General features: G+C 42.7%; 1 protein-coding gene across 2 annotated transcripts in view; it reads left to right on the forward strand.

Moving 5' to 3' along the window:
• OPHN1 (oligophrenin 1) overlaps positions 1-20,114 on the forward strand; it is a 210,483-nt gene that overhangs the window by 158,824 nt on the left and 31,545 nt on the right. For both annotated transcript variants that reach the window (XM_061598304.1, XM_061598305.1), the window contains exon 18: positions 2,199-2,358. In XM_061598304.1, coding sequence (XP_061454288.1) covers positions 2,199-2,358 — 160 coding nt within the window. The remainder of the gene's footprint in view (positions 1-2,198; positions 2,359-20,114) is intronic.

A 20,114-nucleotide genomic window follows, 5' to 3' on the forward strand; every position in this document is an offset into this window, starting at 1 on the left:
CATCTCCGTATTCCACAGAGCGACCAGGGCTTCAGCAGGAGCGCCAGTCCTATCAGCCGGAAAATCCCCCAGAGCCCTTTGAAAACCTTCAGGATCCATTAGTCTCCGGGGGCGGACCATTTTAATAAGTCCCCCACCCTTGCAGAGGGAAGAGGTTACTGAAAGTCTAAACTTCAGCAAGCAGTGGTCTGTCCATGACAAAGGGAGTGTTGTAAAACTCCCCACATCCAGATCACTTTCCCCATGCTCAGTAGCAAAAACAAGGTCTAGAGTGTGCCCCGATACATGTGTTGGACCACTAACATATTGAGACAGCCCCATGGCTGTCATGGAAGCCATGAAGTCCTGAGCCGCGCCAGACAAAGTGGTCTCGGCATGAATGTTGAAATCCCCCAGTACTATTAGTCTGGGGGACCTCAACAATATATCCGAGACCACTTCCGCCAGCTCAGTTAGGGAAGCCATTGGGCAGCAAGGTGGGCGGTACACCAAAAGGATTCCCAGCCTGTCCCTCTGGCCCAACACAAGGTGTAAACACTCCAGGCCAGTAACTGAATGAACATGGTGCTTGGTGAGTGAGATGGAACTCTTATAGACGACAGCAACCCCACCTCCCCGACCCTCAGATCTACCATGATGCTGGACCAGGTACCCCGGTGGGCAGAGCTGAGAGAGACCAACTCCTCCCTGCTCACCCACCCAGGTCTCGGTTATACATGCCAGATCGGCTGCCTCATCCACAATCAAATCGTGGACGAGGGAGGTTTTATTATATACCGATCTGGCATTTAATAACAGCAACTGGAGATCTGAGAGTTGGCTGATAGGACTACCAACGACCTTGCGGGTGTGGGAAGGACCGGAACAAGGCACAGCCACAACATGTCTGGACCGCGTTCCCCTTACCTGGCACGTCCTTCTCACAGCGCCATACCTTCCTTTGCCCGTCACTACGGCAATTGGGGCCCCCTCAAGTCTCCCCGCCTGATGGATAAAACTCTCTCTGAAGCACATAATACAACTAAAATATACAACAATTAAACGTATAAAAACAACTATATATACAGCCATATATACAGCATATAAACAAACATACATTCATATAATCAGGCACCCATTCATCTCAAATTGCATCAACACACCAACAAAAAGTAAAAAAAAGAAAAAGAAAGGAGCAGCACAGCAGCAGCAGCAGCCTCTCCTTCCCTTGGGGCGATGCTTTCTTTCTCCTGCAGGGCCTGGGTCTCCCAGGCCACCTCAGCCAGCCGGCTTATGTATCCCTCCAAAGAGGGACAGGGGGTAAGAATCAGTCCTGGCTGGCTGGGTACCTGGGGCCTGGTCCTGCCAGGCAGAAGTCCCTCTGGGAAGGGTGGTGGAGGTGGTGGTCCCGCAGCAGCAGCAGCACAGCAGCAGCAGCCTCTCCTTCCCTTGGGGCGATGCTTTCTTTCTCCTGCAGGGCCTGGGTAACACATTTAGCCCTTGGTAGGGAGATGTCTCCAAAATAAGGTGGGTGTCTTTGGATGTGGGGTGTATGTGTTGAACATGTGTGTCACACAGGTGGTTGTTGGATGGCCAGGACTAAAAGAGGAGGTTGGCATGCAAGGGAAGACAACAGTGTCAGCATCTTCAAAACTCCTCCCCCCCCCAATCATCTCTCCAGCTGATGTGCTTCCACGTTGGGTTCTTCTTTAAACAGCAGAAGATGCATTTACAGTTGGCTTCAGTTGCATCCAGTGTGGTTCACTCTTGCATGGAAGAAATCAAAGTGGCTTTGAATCCCTTGCCTTTTAGCAGACCAAGTGGCCATATAAGGTTCAGCTTTGAGCCGTCGGCAATTCTGCCCAAATGCATACTGGAGCATGTGCCTCCATCGCAGGGTTCCTCAGATTGATAGGCAGAAGGAACTCCTTCCAGCCCTGACCAATCCAGATGTTTCATATCTGGACTGGTCATACGCCAAGTAAAGAGGCCTGCTAAAGTGGCCCACTCCTGTTCCTTTCTACATCCAGTGAGGGTCCTGAGGCTCACCAGTCTGACTTGGCCACAGGTGAGCATCTCACAGTCCTTGGGGCTGAAAAGGTTCCCTGTGAGGCCATGAGGTTCATGGATTCAGGCCAGGCGTCCCTGATGAGATGCTCCTATGACCTCCATGTGTGATCTCTCCTGATTTTCTGCTTTTTCTCTCCTCCTCTTGATAGCGTGTGTGAACACAGCAGGGAGAACCTGATGTCTCCATCTAACATGGGGGTGATATTTGGTCCCACCCTCATGCGAGCTCAGGAGGACACAGTCGCAGCAATGATGAACATTAAGTTCCAGAACATAGTGGTGGAGATCCTCATAGAGCACTTTGATAAGGTATGGCAGATAGAGCAGTGTACCTTCTCCTGACTCTTTTTCCAGCAAAGACTTGCCAAGGTTGGCAAGACCATAAGCAGGCTTAGGGGGAAGGCAAGATAATGTTCTAGCTGTGGTGGGATCCACCACTGCACCCTCCTGATGTTTAGAGCCCAACTCCCATCATCCGTGACGAATGGCCCTGAAGAAGGAGCTGATGCAAGTTGGTGTCCACAGCATCACCACGTTGGCAACCCTGTTCTACTGAAATTGGTTCCGAAGCCAGTGGCAAAATGGGCTTAAGTCAGGGAAGACCAGAGCAGGAGAGAACCAGTCCAGCCCAAACTGTCTGGCTATGCAGTGGGTGGAAGAGGGGCATGTGGCGTTGGTGCAGTGCAACCCGAAGCTCAGATTCAGCAGAAACTGGCAGGTTCACGGAATCCGTGTGCAACAAGAGCCCCTGGCTTTGGGCAAAATCGTTGCTTCATCTGCTAGATGCAGCTGGCTGCCTTTTTTTGGTTGTTTTTGCAGTTGGGGTGTGGGGTGTGTGTTACGGGTGCTCGAGGGATTTGTTCTCCATGAATTCCTTTACAAACTGATTTAATCCATGTTTCCCAGGCTAATGTGTGACTACAAAGTGTAGCTTTATCTTTTGAATGTTGCAATTCTCTGAACTTTTAGATGCAGTCCTCTGCTCAAGAATGAACTACCATGTGTGTTACAATGCATATTTTAGGTTAAAATACATTTAGGAATGTGTATTTTCTGTGAGCTTATATTTCCATTTGATTTTTAAAAAGAATAGCAGTTTAATGTGTAAATGGGATGGATGAGCAGATGGGAAAATGACACAGAGTGGAAACAGACTGATCTGCTCACCCAAAGTGTGAATATGCATATATTTAGCATATGATGCTGCTTCCAACTGAGCCAGGCCATTGGGTCTGTTTAAACCAGTAATGTCTCCTCTGACTGGCAAGAACTCCCAGGTTTGGGCCAGAGGGAGATGTTTCCCAATCCTGCTTCCTCATATTTTTTAACTGGAGATCCTGGGTTCGCTTCTAGCGACTGAGTGATGCCTCCTCATTTGGGCAGCCAAATTATTCCTAACTGCATCAGAGTCGGGACTGGTGAGTTATTCTTTGCCAAGCATTTTTGCAGGAGTTGGATTGCTTTACAGTAAGTCAGTTTAAGACTGTAATCCTATCCTACCGATTTCATTGGACTTGCTTCTGAGTAGATATGCTACATATCTCCATTGGAGGAAGGAGGTGTCCGGAGAGCCAGTTTAAATTGATATTGCAATATACAGACATATTATGCACACCATGCAAACATGTTCATTTACAGCTAAGTAGAGCATTAGCTCTATTGTATGTTACATGATACCTGTTCACTTAGTGGAAACTGTGTGTGTGTGTGTGTCAGCCTTTGCCAGCTGCACAGTGGTGATTTATGGCTGTAGTAAAAGAATTAGCTGATAGCCAGCCAGCGAGGCTGGGAGTTAATCGGGGGAAGAGACAAAGCTGAAGTCATTACTGCTTGAAGTGCCAAACAGTGTAGCAAGAGCAGAGCCAAGTGCAGTCCAGAGTCAGCAACATGCAAGAGGGTCCAAGTCACAGGCAAGGCTGGTGAAGGTCCAGCGCTGGCCCTGACGTTGCTTCCAACAGAGGGCAAGAGGCCTCTTGCGGCCTTTGGAACTCCTCTCCTTGGTGCAGGGGACTGCAGTCAGCCCTTTGGCCCCAGGAGCTTGCAGCGTTAGATGGCCAGAATGCCTTGGCTGCTCTGCCATTCGCTGGCATCTCCACTCTGGGAGGGTCGGAGGGGCCTCCTGTTTACTCCCCGAGTCCGCCTGAGGGGCTGCAGCTCTGTCCTGCTCATTTTCCACTGGTGGGGGGCTTGTGCTGCGTCTCTTGTGGATCTGCTGTTTCTCCCATTGCGTCTGCTGCGGCATGCCGACCCCCTTGGAGGAAAGCAAGGAAGAGAGCGATCAAGCAAAAAGCCCTGAGTTTTCCAGAAGAAGTCAGGACTTAATAGTTGACTGAGTGGAGCAATTTATTTTTCATAAGACCTAAAAGAAGTATCCTTGCTTGTTCATAGAGAATAAATATTCATCATTTGAGAACTGAGCAAATAGCAGAGATCAGGTGGTAAAATTGTATAAAAATAGAGTATACAAGATGTCCCAGATGATTCCACTGGATGATCTGCCTAGTGATATTCAGGAGGGGGTTTTGTGGATTCTAGCACCCATGATGCTTTGCCAGTCCCTGACCCTCATTAGAAAACAATAAAAGAGTAAGATATCTGACCTGTTAAGCCTTATTTACAATGCTTAATGTCAAGAAGATGGCTTTTCACTGACAGAAAATCAGCCCTTAATTCAAAGCAATTAAAAATACAGTTTAAACCACCCAACTCTCCCCCCAAGGTAAATGTTTAAAAATAGCCCCACTTGAAATTAACTGTTCAAGCAGGCATCTTATATTTAAACTCTCTGCAAGCATGTTGCAAGCCAGGAGACCTGCAGCCAATGTGCGGAGGCTGCAAGTTGCTATCCCATTGGCCTTTGTGCTACGACTCGTCCATGAAGGAAATTGGGAGCAGGAAGGCTGGAGATAAATTGGGGGACAAACTATGATTTGGAGAGAGTTTGTGATGCATTTTCAATTTGAGTTTTACTTGCTTTTAGAGAGTTCCAGTCAGTGATCTCAGAGTCCTTTGTGTTGAATCATAAGCTAGAGAGCATCTTCCAGGTGAGCGAGGCCGATTGCTCTCCTGGTCTGGATTCAGGAGATGCAGAACTAAAGCTTCACCTTCCTCTCCGAGTCGTGGGTTTCACTCTCAAACTGCTCTTCCAATAAAGCAGTTTCTCCCCATGCTTAACCAAGTTGTACCCTCCTGTAACTTAAACCCATTGTATCCAATAGTGTAGTGGTGAATACAGAAGTGCAGGGTTCCTTCGCGATAGTCCTGCCACGCCCCCTTATTCACTTGCTTGCTCTCCGTCATCATCTCCACACGCCTCACTCCTTCCATGTGCACTTTCTTCCAGAACAACAGATGTCCATGGGAGCCAATCAGCATGCAAGAGTAGTGTGTTAGCTACTTAAAAGAGTCTTCTCAATGGCTGTCTCACCTCCTTTCACTCTGATGGGCTCCAATCATCAGGAAAAGACAAAGAACCATGTAAGAAGATTCTTCTCAGCGGCTAATACACTCTCATTTCAGTGTGTGAAAATTGGAGGGAGAAATTTCAATAATTTAAGATATGGACGATACCATACTACTAGCAGAAACCAGTAATCATCTGAAACTAATGCTGATGGAAGTTAAAGAGGAAATCACAAAAGCAGGACTACAGGTGAATGTCAAGAAGACTAAAGGAATGACAACAGAAGATTTATGCAACTTTAAAGTTGACAATGAGGACATTGAACTTGTCAAGGATTATCAATACCTCGGCATAGTCATTAATCAAAATGGAGACCATAGTCGCGAAATCAGAAGGCAGCTAGGACTGGGAAAGGCAGCTATGAGAGAACTAGAAAAAGTCCTCAAATGCAAAGATGTATCACTGAACACCAAAGTCAGGAACATTCAGACCATGGTATTCCCGATCTCTATGTATGGATGTGAAAGTTGGACAGTGAGAAAAGCGAATAAAAGAAAAATCAACTCATTTGAAATGTGGTGTTAGAGGAAAGCTTTGCGCATACCATGGACTGCAAAAAAGACCAATAATTGGATGTTAGAACAAAGTAAACCAGAACTATCACTAGAAGCTAAAATGATGAAACTGAAGTTATAATACTTTGGACACATCATGAGAAGACATGATTCACTAGAAAAGACAATCATGCTGGGAAAAACAGAAGGGAGTAGAAAAAGAGGAAGGCCAAACGAGATGGAAGCCACAGACCTGAACTTACAAGATCTGAACAGGGTGGTTTATAACAGGATCTGAAAAGAAGTAGAGGGAAGGGAAAAGATGGCCGCTTAGCTGGTTGCTCCTGCAGAAGCTTCCCAACTTAACAGTAAGGAACTCCTATTCCCTCCTTGCTTTCCCACTGTCGATGTATTGGACTACGTGGTTTGCTGTATACTGAATACTAAAGATTTCAATTGAAATTATTTAGAGCTTCTGACTACAGGTTTTCTCTTCAAACAATTCCTACTATCACGTCAGAGCATATTCTTTTATCGGGCCGACTCACTGTTTGCATTCCTTTCCCTTCACCTCGGTAATAGTCGGAGCAGCAAATTGTTTTGGAATCCTGTGGTTTGTGAAGTCCTTGGACTGGTAGTGGTATTATGCTGTGTTTGTAGAAGCCAAACATTGAATGTTGAACAGCACACTGAGCAACATTGAAGATTATTGGGTCTCACTTAAAGCCACACTTAAAGAGATAGGGCAACATTTTAATTAACAACTGCCTGGTGTCCAATATAATCATTGGAAGAACTGGAACTTGGAATCCAGTAGAGATGGTCCTTACCAGGGAGGGATACAAACAACGTGGTTTGGTCCCTCTTGTTGAGGATTTCAAGCCAAACCGCGTAAAGTGTGACCAACATAAAATCACAGTTTTTTTTTACTTCTCCTTTAAATCCCTCTTCTGCCATTGGCCCCACAGACCTGACGGTCATAGAAGTTGATGATGTCCCTTTCGATTGGTCTTTGGGACCCTTGCCTCTAATGAAATCGCTGAATGGAATCATAGACAAGTTAGAAATACGTGCCTTGGCACAGGAACTGGAGCGGGCATATCCCACCATCGAAATTGCAGCTTCGTCCCATAGCCCAGTCCAGTGTAAAGTGTTAGGGGGAACATCGAACAAAACCCCACCCGGCATAAAGAGGGGTACGACGACACAGGAGTTGAATACTTCCTCTCCGTTTCCATCACAGCCGCATACTTCATTCTGCTGGCAATCGTCAACTCACAAAGAACTTAGCCATATCGAACCAGCCTCAGACTCAGTAATAAATCTTTTTAACTCCCAGTTAGAGCTAATCAAGAGATTATTCACTATATGGTCAGAGGATTTATTACAAATTAAGACCCTTCTTTCCAGTTGTGCAGAACAGTTGGCCAAGAAAACTCCTTTGATTATGGCAGACTTAAAGGAAGCAACTTATACAGCCCAGTCTGTTCCAACCGCCACGATGAGGAGTAACCAGAAGTCTCCGTTTAGAACTAGACGGGATATTAACATAAAACAAGATCTTATCCTGCCAGCGGAAATGGCAGTACGAGAAATTCAACACTCGGACACAGATGTTTCCAACATTGCGAACTTAAACCCAAACTCAACATATTTTACCTGTAACAACACCGCCGCGGCCTCTTTAAAACAGAACATTAAGCATAACAACATCAAGGCCCACCCAAATTTGGGGAAAAGGAAATCGGAAAAGAAACCGAAAAACATCAAAACTTCCGGTACTCACAGAAAGGGTTCCAAAATGAACTTTAATAAACTTTTTAAGGTCCTAGACCCCGTAGAGCCCGGTCACAAAGGCAAGGGCAAATTCCGGCAACATCATCTAAACAACAGCCATATAAAAGTTACCGGGGCAGACCCTAATTTGACATCCGGGCCACTAGGCACAGTAGTCAAACCTATCAGTGCTGACATAGACGAACAGAAAACCGCCCTTCATGAGGCCCCAAAGTTAACATCTCTGGAGGGAAAGACTTAGACGTGAAGACAAGGTTCTGGTATTCCTCAATTACCCCAAACCATTTGGATGGCTTTCCCAGCGGGACCGCAAAATCCACCTTTTGAATATTTTACCGGCTACAAATAAGTCCCTCTGGGCCCTGGACTCGATTCAGAAGGTAGAATATCTCTTTTACAACACAACAACAGCTCGAGCCCAGGTTACATTTGTTTCATCTACCATCGCGGACCTAATTTACCTATACAAGGAGGAACTATTAGTTAGAGGCATTGGGACTCAGAGATATTTCAGAGATTATTCTCCCCCATTACCATTATTTGCCCGCAACCCGAGAAAGACTATTATAGGCATAAATCCAACGACAGAAGATATACATGCTGAAATCCCAACTTCCCGTCTTTGCTCTCCTTTGAATTCTGTAATAGATAACAAGGAATCAGACAAACAAAGGATGCCGCCCACTCCAGATGTTATGGGAGAGAATAGTCTTTCACACGACGAGCCGGATGTGATTGCCGGTAATTTTTTGCCAGAGGAACGTTCTCTCATTAACAGCTTTGGGGCGTTACCAGAGCAGGAGCAGCGTGAGATCTTATCTTGCCTCTTGTCACTAAAAATTACTCTTTTAAAGCAGATAAATCTGGCCGGAGAGACAAAACAGACTTTCCCTGTTCGACCAACGTCTGAGAAAACGATCAGTCCGAATCTTGGGTCTAGTCTACGGGGAATCACTCAACTCAATCATATAGCCCAGGAGAATCATCTTCCTCATAACCATTCTTCTAGAAATCTTTTGGGCCAGCGAGTTCTAAGCCCACGAATAACAGTGCTAAAGCCGTCCAAGTGTGACAACTCTCTTATACTCCAACAACACGGTACATTGAAGGAAAGTGAGGATCCTTATGCTCCCCCTTTAAACTATGATTGTTCAAATCTTGTTCCGAAATCCTTTGATTGGCTGGCAGTACAATATCTAGAACCACACGAACGTGGTTCTTCGGAGTACAAATCAAAGCCTCAACCCCACGCGACCCTACTTCCGACCTGCTGTACTTACCCCGCTAACTTTTGTGTTTTGGAGGCTCCCCTGGACGGACCAGAGAAAGCAGAGGAGACCGATTGACTTTGTTTGCCGTATGCCAGGAAGCCCCTCCCGCCTGTCAGCGGGACTGTCCCTGACTTTATAAACTTGCTCTCCTGGAACATCGCCAGCTGGTCTAACAAACTGGCCGGCCTGGACTATATTTCATACTTACAGGCTTTTGATGTAATATGCCTTCAGGAAACTTGGCTCCTAACTCCCTGCTATTGCAGGGTTTTAGGGTCTGGGATCAGCCGGCAGTGAAACTTGCTAGTCATGGCCGCGGCAGTGGGGGTTAAGATGTTTTCATTTCAACGAGTATGGACATGCGGGTTTCGAGGGTGCATATTCCATCACCTAGTATATGTCAAGCTTTGACCTTTAGGGCATCAAAGATATATCCCCTGATTTGCATAAATGTATATTTTCCCCCTTGCTCGAACAAAGAAGCCACAGGGCTTTGGACTGAGCTAGAAACCTTTGTGGAGAACCTTCTAGTTGACTATCCTGATTATTTTCTCCTCATATGTGGAGATTTTAATGCAAGGATGGGAACCAGTAATCCTTTGGAGAAAGAATTATGGCTAGAGTCTGGTGCATTTACCAGCCCTTTTCGCCTTTCTAGTGACCAAAAAACTAATAAGTCTGGGAAAGCTCTCGGCCTGTTCATTTTCAAACTTCATCTAATATGTCTTAATGGATCCCATCTGGATCTATCTAAGGGAGATTTCATGTACATCACAGAGAGAGGTGCAAGCGTGATCGACTACCTTATAGGGTCGCCTGCCCTTATACCTTTCATTGAGAGTATGTCTATTGAAAACAGAGTAGAGAGTGACCACCGGCCTTTAAGACTCCAATTCCGTCCTACAAATCTCTGTCCCATGGTTCTGTCCGACTCTAGGATGTTAGGTCACTTGCAAGGGGTAAGGTGACTTAAATGGTCCCAAGACGTTGGTTTAGAGATAGGCCAGACCTTGAGTTCCACTAAGCTTTTGGCCTTTCGATCCCTAGCAGTTGAATCCCACGATGCCATCCTGGGGACATACCAGGATATAATAGATGAAATACGACCGTTGGTCATTTTGTCTTTGTCTGGTAAAAAATCGAACAACTTTCGATCTTGGTACGATAAGGACTTCAGGGATAAGAAAAAGGAACTCCGCCAACTTACCAGAGCCCTTTCTTGTAAGGGCTCGAACGAGGCTATACTCCTTTTTCAACAATGCTGAAGAGACTATAAAACCATCATAAGACAAAAAAAAAGGCCTTTTACGAGGATAGCTGGAAAGCTCTATATAGGGCCGTAAACAAGAATAATATGCCCCAGTTTTGGGAACTGGTACAAAATGGGTTAAGAAGCTCTCTTTATCAGGTAGATCCGCCAATCTCCCCTGAAGCCTGGGTCTCCCACTTTGCCAACATATTTGGAACCGGTGTTAGTATCCCCCAAACACCAAAGGGGAATATTTCCATTTTTCCACCTTGGCATCTGGTATCCCCAGTGGAAATTTTGGACCTGATCTCCCAACTAAAAGCCGGCTTCTCTCTAGGGAATATTTAGCATCTCAATCCCCGAGGGACGCCTTAGCCTTAATCCGCTCGCGTTTTAAGGATATTGATTTTCAGACTTCAATTTCCTCGGCCTCTAAAACACGCTCTCCATTGTATTTGAAATTATACTTTCAACCTGGGAAGCTAAATTCTTATTTAGAGCTGCTTACAATCCCTAAATTACGCTTAGCCTTCTCTAAAGCCAGGTTTAATTCCCTACATTCCGTGGTACTGGAAGGAAGGTTTAGGGGGGTCCCTTATGAACAGAGTGTTTGTCCCTGTGGTGCTGGTATGATTGAAACTCTTCATCATATTTTTCTTTCCTGTCCCTTGTATTCTTAGATTCGTAATAAGTTTCTCAATAACGTTTTGTTGAAAGTTCCCATAAATCGTCTGAAGCTATCATTGTTCATTTGCTTTCTGGATCAGATAAAGAAATTACCATCCAAGTAGCTAAATATGTTCATGCGGCTCAGCAGAAACGCATTTCTCTTTTTTGTACTTAGTTGTTGACTATGTAGTTTGTTTATATTGCCTTTTGTATTATACATTTTCCTTTTTTTTTTTTTTAATAATTTTTATTCAAATTTTTCCAAAAACAAACAAAACAAAGTCAAAAAGACATAACAATACATCAACAAAAAAATGAAAATAAAATAGTTGACTTCCGATTTGTCGCAGATCAGCTATAAGTATATAATATACATCAAACCTGTCCCTTAATGTATACATAAGAGTCCCTTTTCTCCATAGGCTGTCTTAATTAATCGTCAAATCCCAGTATCATCATTTTATTTTGATCTTTCAACAAAAAGTCTAAGAGAGGTTTCCATTCCTTAAGAAATGTATCTGTCGATTTTTCTCTAAGTAAACATGTCAATTTATCCATTTCTACTAAGTCCATTAATTTCAATAACCATTCTTCCATTGTTGGTGTTGATTCCATTTTCCACTTTTGTGCATATAATAATCTTGCTGCCGTAATCATATATAATATTATTCTTCCATATTTCTTTTCTATTTGTTTATCCATAAAACCCAATAAGAAAAATTCTGGTTTTGACCGAATATTTATCTTTAGAATTTTTTGCATCTTCCTACCTATCTGTGCCCAAAATAATTTCGCCTTTTTACATGACCACCACATATGATAAAAAGATCCTTCTTGTTGTTTACATTTCCAACAAACATTAGAGACATTACTATACATTTTTGACAGCTTTTCTGGAGTCATGTACCAACGGTACATCATTTTATAAAAATTTTCTTTAAGATTATAACATAATGTAAATTTCAAGCCTTTTTTCCACATATTTTCCCATTGATCCATTTGTATGTTATGACCAAAATTTTTTGCCCACTTTACCATGCACTCTTTTACTTGTTCTTCCTCCATATCCATTTTCAATAAAAGTTTATACATTTTTGCAATTATGTTTTCATCATTTGTACACAAACCTATTTCAAAATCAGATTTATTTATTTCAAACCCATACATTTTCTTGTCCATTTTATATCTTTCTAACAATTGTAAATAGGCAAACCAATGAAAACTATATCCTTCCTTTATCAATTGTTCTCTCTCTTTCATTATGTATTCTCCATGTACATTTTCTAATAGTTCTTGATAAGTTAACCATTTCTCTTTTCCAGACATTTCTCTTCTATAAAAAGCTTCTTGACTTGAGACACATAATGGTATTTTCGAATAAAACCTTGGTTTGTATCTATTCCATATTTTCAACAGAGGACGTCTTATAAAATGATTATTAAAGTCTACATTTACTTTTACTTTGTCATACCATAGATATCCATGCCATCCCCACTTCAGATTGTGGCCCTCCAAATCCAATAGTCTTTTATTCCTCAATAAGATCCATTCCTTTATCCAGACTAAACAGCAGGCAGCAAAATAAAGTCTCAAATTTGGTAATCCCAGTCCTCCTCTTTCTTTAGCGTCTTGAAGTAATTTAAATTTAACTCTTGGTTTTTTTCCTTGCCATACAAATTTAGAAATATCTTTTTGCCATTGTTTAAAAGGTAAATCAGAGGATATTACAGGTATTGTTTGAAACAAAAACATCATTCTCGGTAATACATTCATTTTTATCACAGATATTCTACCCATTAATGACAGTTGTAGTTTATCCCATCTTAGCAAGTCTTTCTTAATCTCTGTCCATAATTTTTCGTAATTATTGTGAAACAACTTTGAGTTTTTATTTGTCATGATGATGCCTAGATATTTCAACTTTTTTTCTATTGTAAAATCTGTCTTGTCCATTAACTCTTTCTGTTCCCTTAAAGTTAAATTTTTCACCAACATCTTTGTTTTTTGATTGTTGATCTTAAATCCTGCTAAAGGTCCAAATTCTTTTAATTTGTCCATCAGTATATGAATTCCTTCCAAAGGGTTTTCTAGTACAATTATCAAATCATCAGCAAATGCTCTCAATTTATATTCTTCTTTTTTTATTTTTAATCCCGAAATCCTTTTATCTTGCCTTATATCTCTAAGCAACACTTCTAAAACCAAAATAAATAAAAGGGGAGATAATGGACATCCCTGTCTTGTACCCTTTTGTATTTCACATGAGTCCGTTAAGTCTCCATTAACAATTATCTGGGCCTTCTGTGATGTATAAATCGATCTAATCCATTTTATAAAGTTGTCTCCAAAGCCCATTTGCTCCAAAACCTGGAACATAAATTTCCAATTCAAATTATCAAATGCTTTTTCAGCATCTAAAAAAATCAGAGCTGCTTGTTTATCATTTCGTTGTTCTAAATATTCCAACACATTCAAAACATTCCTGACGTTGTCACGTAATTGTCTTTTAGGTAAAAACCCTGATTGATCTTCCTGAATAAATTGTTGCAATATTATTTTCAATCTTTCAGCCAAAATCATTGTAAAAATTTTATAGTCATTGTTCAGTAGAGATATTGGCCGATAATTTTTTGTTTTAGTTAAATCTTGGTCCTCTTTAGGTATTAATGTTATATTAGCATTTTTCCAACTATCCGGTATCTTTCCCTCTTGCAAAATAGAATTCATTGTAGACTGTAAAGGTAGCAGGAGTTCTTCCTCCAAACATTTATAATACATTGCAGATAGCCCATCTGGTCCTGGTGCCTTTCCTAATTTAATTTTATTTATAGCTTCAGATATCTCTCTTGACGTAATAGGGCCATTAATAACTTGTCTCTGAAAATCTGTAATTTTAGGCAAATTCTGAATTTGCCTAAAATGTATTATACATTTTCCAATGATATGTACTCGGTTTTACTTTTTTGTTTAATTATGGGTCTATGACTGTAAATAAAGATTACCTTACCTAAAAGCCGGCAAAGCCCTGGGCGAGGACATGATCCCCCCTGAAGTTTTCCTTTCTGACCCAAACTGGTGGGCGCCGGTTCTCGCTTCCCTTTTCACACATATTAACAATACCGGTGAAATCCCTTCAGGATGGCGATCTAGTATAGTGGTTCCAATATTCAAGAAAGGCGACGTGGCAGACCCACGTAACTATAGACCAATAAGTCTTCTTGATATCATTTCTAAACTGTATGGGAAATACCTTCTTAACAAACTTCTCCTCTGGGAAGCCAGTTCCAACATCCTGCATGAGGAGCAAGCAGGTTTTAGAAAAGGTAGGAGCACAATTGACCAAGTATTTGTGTTACACCATCTTATAAAGAAGATCACAAAAGGCCCAAACAAATTTCTGTATGTGGCCTTCATTGACTTCACAGCTGCCTTTGATCTTATAGATAGGGATCTACTCTGGCAAAAAATGGCCCGGTCCGATATTGACAAAAGACTGCTTTACTTAATTCGTGTTCTCCACCAGGACAACACATTGCAAGTGCGTCTAGGGTTGCAGGGTCTTCTCACCCACGATATTCGGGTGGGAAAAGGAGTGAAGCAAGGTTGTATACTGGCCCCTTTTCTATTTAGCCTTTTTATAAATGATATTATCCCTGCGTTGTCTTCCCCGGCCTTTTTTCCCCCCTCAGTTGGTTCTTGTAAGGTTTCTCTCTTGCTTTACGCCAGTGACCTGGCCCTATTATCTTTAAATAAAACCAGACTCAAAAGGATGTTAAACCATTTGAGCTCCTATTGCAAGGAGCAGCATTTATCCATCAACCACTCAAAAACCAAGATAGTGGTTTTTGGCAGAAAAAGGGCAATATCGAGTTTGTCGATTGACGGATGTCCGTTAGAACAAGTTCGTATGTTTAAGTACCTGGGCATCTGCCTCAGTGAGAACCTCTCCTGGAAATCACATGTGAGGTCCACCAAATTGATTGGCATCAAAACTCTAGTCCAACTTAAAAGGTTCTTTTATACCAAGGGAGGCCAGCTGATTTCTCCGCTGCTCAAAGTTTTTGTAGTCAAACTAGTTGCCTCAATACCTTATGGGGCAGAATTATGGGGGGTACCCGCCACCCAGGAACTAGAACCACTGCAAAATAAGTTCATGAGGCAGATCCTGGGGTTCCCTCCCGGTACACCCGCAGCACACCTCAGAGCTGAGCTCCGCCTCCCCACCCTCGCGGCCAGAATAGACCTAGCCTATTTTAAATACTGGCGTAGATTATATTGAAAACCAGATAGCTCTGTTGTTAAACTTTGCTGGTTAGAGCAACTAGCCAAGGACGGATGGGCTACCTTTAATCAGGACCTGTTGGCCCAGTATAACATCTCACAGAACAAGCTCTCGAATATCAGTTTGCGTGCTCTTAGCCGCAGGGTCTTTGACCGTGCGGCGGGTCGTGACCAAGTGTCAATACTAGTAGCTCCCTTTTCAATATGGTTCCCCCATCTCAACATCTCCCATACAAGACCAAGATATTTTGAGAGCCTTACTCATCCTTCCCTCCGCAGAGCATTTTCTGAGCTCAGATTCCAACTGATGCCTTCGGCCTATTTGGAAGGGAGATATCAGGGGATATCCCCCAAGGATCGGAAATGCGTTGCCGGTTGCAATGTCATAGAGGATATTGTCCACTACTTGCTATTCTGTCCTTTATATGATGACCCCAGGTGAAACTTTCTGGCCCAATTTATCCATCCGAATTATGCCCAATGCCCACAGGAGTCCGTCCTGGAGCTACTAAAGGACAATTGCACGCAGGTAACTGTAGCAACAGCCAAGTATGCGTTGGCAACCAAAAAATTACGTGCGGCCTACCAAAAAAGTGTCCCATTTTAAAACAACTGCTTATATAGTTCAATTGCATAACTTTTAAATTGTATTTTGTCATATTTTAATCCTGTTTTGTTTTAATTGAGACAGCCTTTGGTTAAAAGCAATAAACATTTGATTTGATTTGATTTGATAACAGGAGCTGTTGGAGGTCGCTGATTCATAGGGTCGCCATAAGTCGTAATCAACTTGCAGGCATATTCACTAATAGGCAAAAAACCTTGCGGTTTAAGAACATACCTATAGCCCACAGCTATTCTATCAAACTTTAAAAAGCAGGGAAATTGCGCAGCTATAGTGAATGCACCAGGGGAGCAGGAGACCTGAACTCCTCTCTGAGATATTGTACTGCCCTACAAATTTGTCAAAATGCAAACACCATTTGGGTTGGTCTTTCACAGTCCAATCCACTTCCTGTGTAGCTTGGAACAATTTGGTAACATGTGCCTCTGAGCATATGGTGAGTGGTGGCAACACCTGCCATCTCCAAAGATAGAGAATTATATTTTTGTATGTTTGTTGGTGTTCTTCTTACTTTGCTTCTTTTCTGTGTTATTAATGTTTCTACAGAGAATGTGAACTAGAAAGTTTTATTTCCCTCACTGTTCATCCCAGAAATCTGTGTCAAATTTATTTTTATTAATTCCAAAGCCTTTTTATTGGTCAGTGTCATATGATGGTGAAGACAGCCTTTTGTGTTTCAAATTGGAAGTTATGTTCTATTTCTATTTTCGGTGCATTAACAGTGGAATTTGGACCTGCAGTTTGATGAAAAATCAGACTGATTCCAATATGTTGCTACTTCAGCAATGACTCTAGCTGTTGGAAAAAAGAGGATGCATATTTTCAGCCTGCTATGTTTAAACCACTTCATTTAAGGCATGGTGGGCACAGTCAATTAAAAACATAGAGCACACCTAGAATTTTGCTAGAATATATTAGCCCTCCCACTGTTTTATCTTGTGCAAATTGAGACACTCCTGAGGTCCGCTGGAGACTATTTTGCAGAAGTCAGTGCCATTATTCCACAATTGTTTGGAGTTTTTTTGGTATAAATTTTGCAAAGAGTTCCTGTACTTCACATATTCACAGAAACAGAAACAAAAAAAAATGATTTCCTATAGGAAACTTCACTAAAATTGCAAAGGAAATCAGACATATTCAAAATGACCGTCTGAACTATATCAACTGTCTTAATAATGTTGCTTCCTCCCTGCTAAAACAAGATCAGGACAGCACATGTCTTCTTTCTATTATTTGGGCTGATTGCAGGTGTTGCCACCACTCACCATATGCTCAGAGCCACATGTTACCAAATTCTTCCAAGCTACACTGGAAGTGGATTGGACTGTGAAAGACCAACCCCAATGGTGTTTGCATTTTGACCAATTTGTAGGGCAGTACAATATCTCAGAGAGGAGTTCAGGTCTCCTGCTCCCCCGGTGCATTCACTATAGCTGCCCAATTTCCCTGCTTTTTAAAGTTTGATAGAATAGATGTGGGCTATAGGTATGTTCTTAAACTGCAAGGTTTTTTTCCTCTTAGTGAATTTCCCTGCTTTTTAATCCGGGAGGTAAGAAATGGGATCCTGTCCAAGTTTGCTGAGAATGGATGGATCATTTGCATGCTTATTGAGTTCAATGGGATTTACTCCCCTGCAATCATGCTTAGGATAGGTGAAACTGACCACAGAGGATGGGGAGGGGAGGAGGAGGAGGGGGGGAGGAAATGCAGAGGGGAGGACTGGGAGGGGAGGAGGCAGGATGGGGAGGGGAGGAGAAGGACAGGTTTGATCATTTGCATGTTTATTAAATTCAGTGCGATTTACTCCCCTGCAATCATGCTTAGGATAGGTAAAACTGACCGGGGGGGTGAGGGAGGGAGAGCTGGAGTGGGCAGGGGAGGAGGAAGGGAGAGGAGAGGAGAGGGGAAAAGCAGGTCTGATCATTTGCATGCTTATTTTCAATGGGATTTACTCCTATGCAATCTTGGTTAGGATAGGAAACACTGAACATGGGGGAGGAGGAGTGGGAGTAGGAAGGAGCGTATTGGAGGGGGGCAAAGGAAGGTGGAGGGGAGGGCAGGTTTGATCATTTGCATGCTTATAGAGTTCAATGGTATTTACTTCCATGCAATCTTGTTTAAGATAGGTAAAACTGACCATGGGGAGGAGGAAGGGGAGGAGGGGGAAGGGGAAGGAGAAAGAGGGGATTGGAAGGGGATGAGGAGTGAGGGGCAAAGGAAGGGGGAGGGAAGGGGCAAGAGGAGGGGATAGGAGGAAGGAGAAGAGAGGGTGGGTTTGATCATTTGCATATTTATTAAATTCAGTGGGATTTATTTCTATGCAATCATGTTTGAAAATGAAAATGGACTGCCTTCAAGTCAATCCCCACCTATTGCGACCCTTTGAATAGGGTTTTCATGGTAAATCAGGTGATTTCACCATTGCCTTCCTCTGAGGCTAAGAGGCAGTGACTGGCCCAAGGTCACCCAGTCAGCTTCATGGCTGTGTGGGGATTCGAACCCTGGTCTCCCAGGTCGTAGTCCAACACTGACCCAGGGAAGGGGCAGCGAGTGGGAGGGGAGAAGATTGGATGGGTGGGCACTGGGCAGAAGGGAAGCCCCTTTCCTTTCCAAAAGGAAAACATTGTGAACCATATCATTCTTTTTCAGCCTTTCCCCCACCTTTTTATTCTACAGCAGACACATGTAGCCTCCCACCCAAATTTAAACCAAAGCTGTCCCTGGCCACATCCACACCAGGCCTTTATTTCACTTTGGACAGTCATGGTTTCTCTCAAAGAATCCTGGGAAGTGTAGTTAGTGAAGGGTGCTGAGAGTTGCTAGGAGATGCCCTGTTCCCCTCACAGACCTTCAATCAGAGTGGCTGACTGTTAAACCATTCTCTTGGGAATAGGAGTCTCTTAGCACCCTTTACAAACTACACTTCCCAGGATTCTTTGAGGGAAGCCATGACTGTCTCACATGAAATCAAAGTCTGGTGTGGGTGTGGCCCCTTGATTAGGCAAGCCCAGCAGCTGTGAGGCTTTTAGAACTCTGACAGTTGGTTCTTACTGAGCATGCTCCACGCTATCATTGGGTCCCAGCCAAAATTTATTAAATTAATTAAAAATCAGCCAGGCATTTTTTAAACTTTTAAACTGCAGCAGATGAAGGTCAGAGTATGGGGCAACGTCAGTATTAGGATTACAGGTACTCTGTGAACATGGCTGATTTTTAATGAATTTCAACAGATTATGAGAACTCTCAGAGAAAAAAGTCCAAAAGGGCTCTGAGGTTTTTCTCTCTTTTTTTACACTTTGAACTGTCTATTCTCTCTGACTGTTTTGTGTATCTCCATGAAAATTGACAGGGTTGTTAAGCAAGCGTTTCTGAGTTCAGGACTATAAGTTATGGAAGGTTTTGTTTTAAAATGAGCTTATGGGAAGTATCAGAATGGCATGGGGGGTATTTTCAATTTAACATTGCGGAATGTGAAAAATCCCTGCTGGCTATAGTATACAGCCACTCTTGTGGCTGTATAATAAGTTTTTAGGAAAAATTAGTGAATGTTGGGTGTTGATATAAACTGCTTAGATTTTTATTAAGCAGTATGAAAATGTTACAAACAACTAACATCTCAGAAGACAATAATAAATTTATCTCTCCCAGTTTTGAGTCATCTGCAAATTTGCAAAGTATTCCTTGCACATTTGTCTAAATAAATAATAATAAAATAGTGAATAATACTGGACTCGGGACAAATCCCTGCAGTCCTCCTCTTAAAACCTCCTTTCAGTTTATTTATTTAATAATAAATAATAATTTAATTTATGTGTCGCCTATCTGGCCAATGGCCACTCTAGGCGACGTACATATAAGCAATTAAAATACAATACAATAAATACGATAATACAATATAAATACCATGATACAATATAAAACAATACAGCAGCAATAACAATCTTAATGCAGGGTAAGAGGCCATTCAGTCATAAAAGTTAACCCTCCCCGGAAATCCCAAAGGCCTGTTGAAAGAGCCAGGTCTTTAAGGCTTTACGGAATACATTTAGGGAAGAGGCGTGCCGTAGATCTTGTGGGAGGGAGTTCCAAAGGGTGGGGGCCACCACTGCAAATGCCCTCTCTCTAGTTCCCGCCAATCTAGCTGTTTTTGTTGGCGGGATTGAGAGAAGGCCCTGTGTGGCTGATCTTGTCGGGCGGCTTAATTGGTGACGTTGAA

The sequence above is a fragment of the Rhineura floridana genome, chromosome 16 (genome assembly GCF_030035675.1).
Source record: "Rhineura floridana isolate rRhiFlo1 chromosome 16, rRhiFlo1.hap2, whole genome shotgun sequence".
NCBI lineage: Eukaryota > Metazoa > Chordata > Lepidosauria > Squamata > Rhineuridae > Rhineura > Rhineura floridana.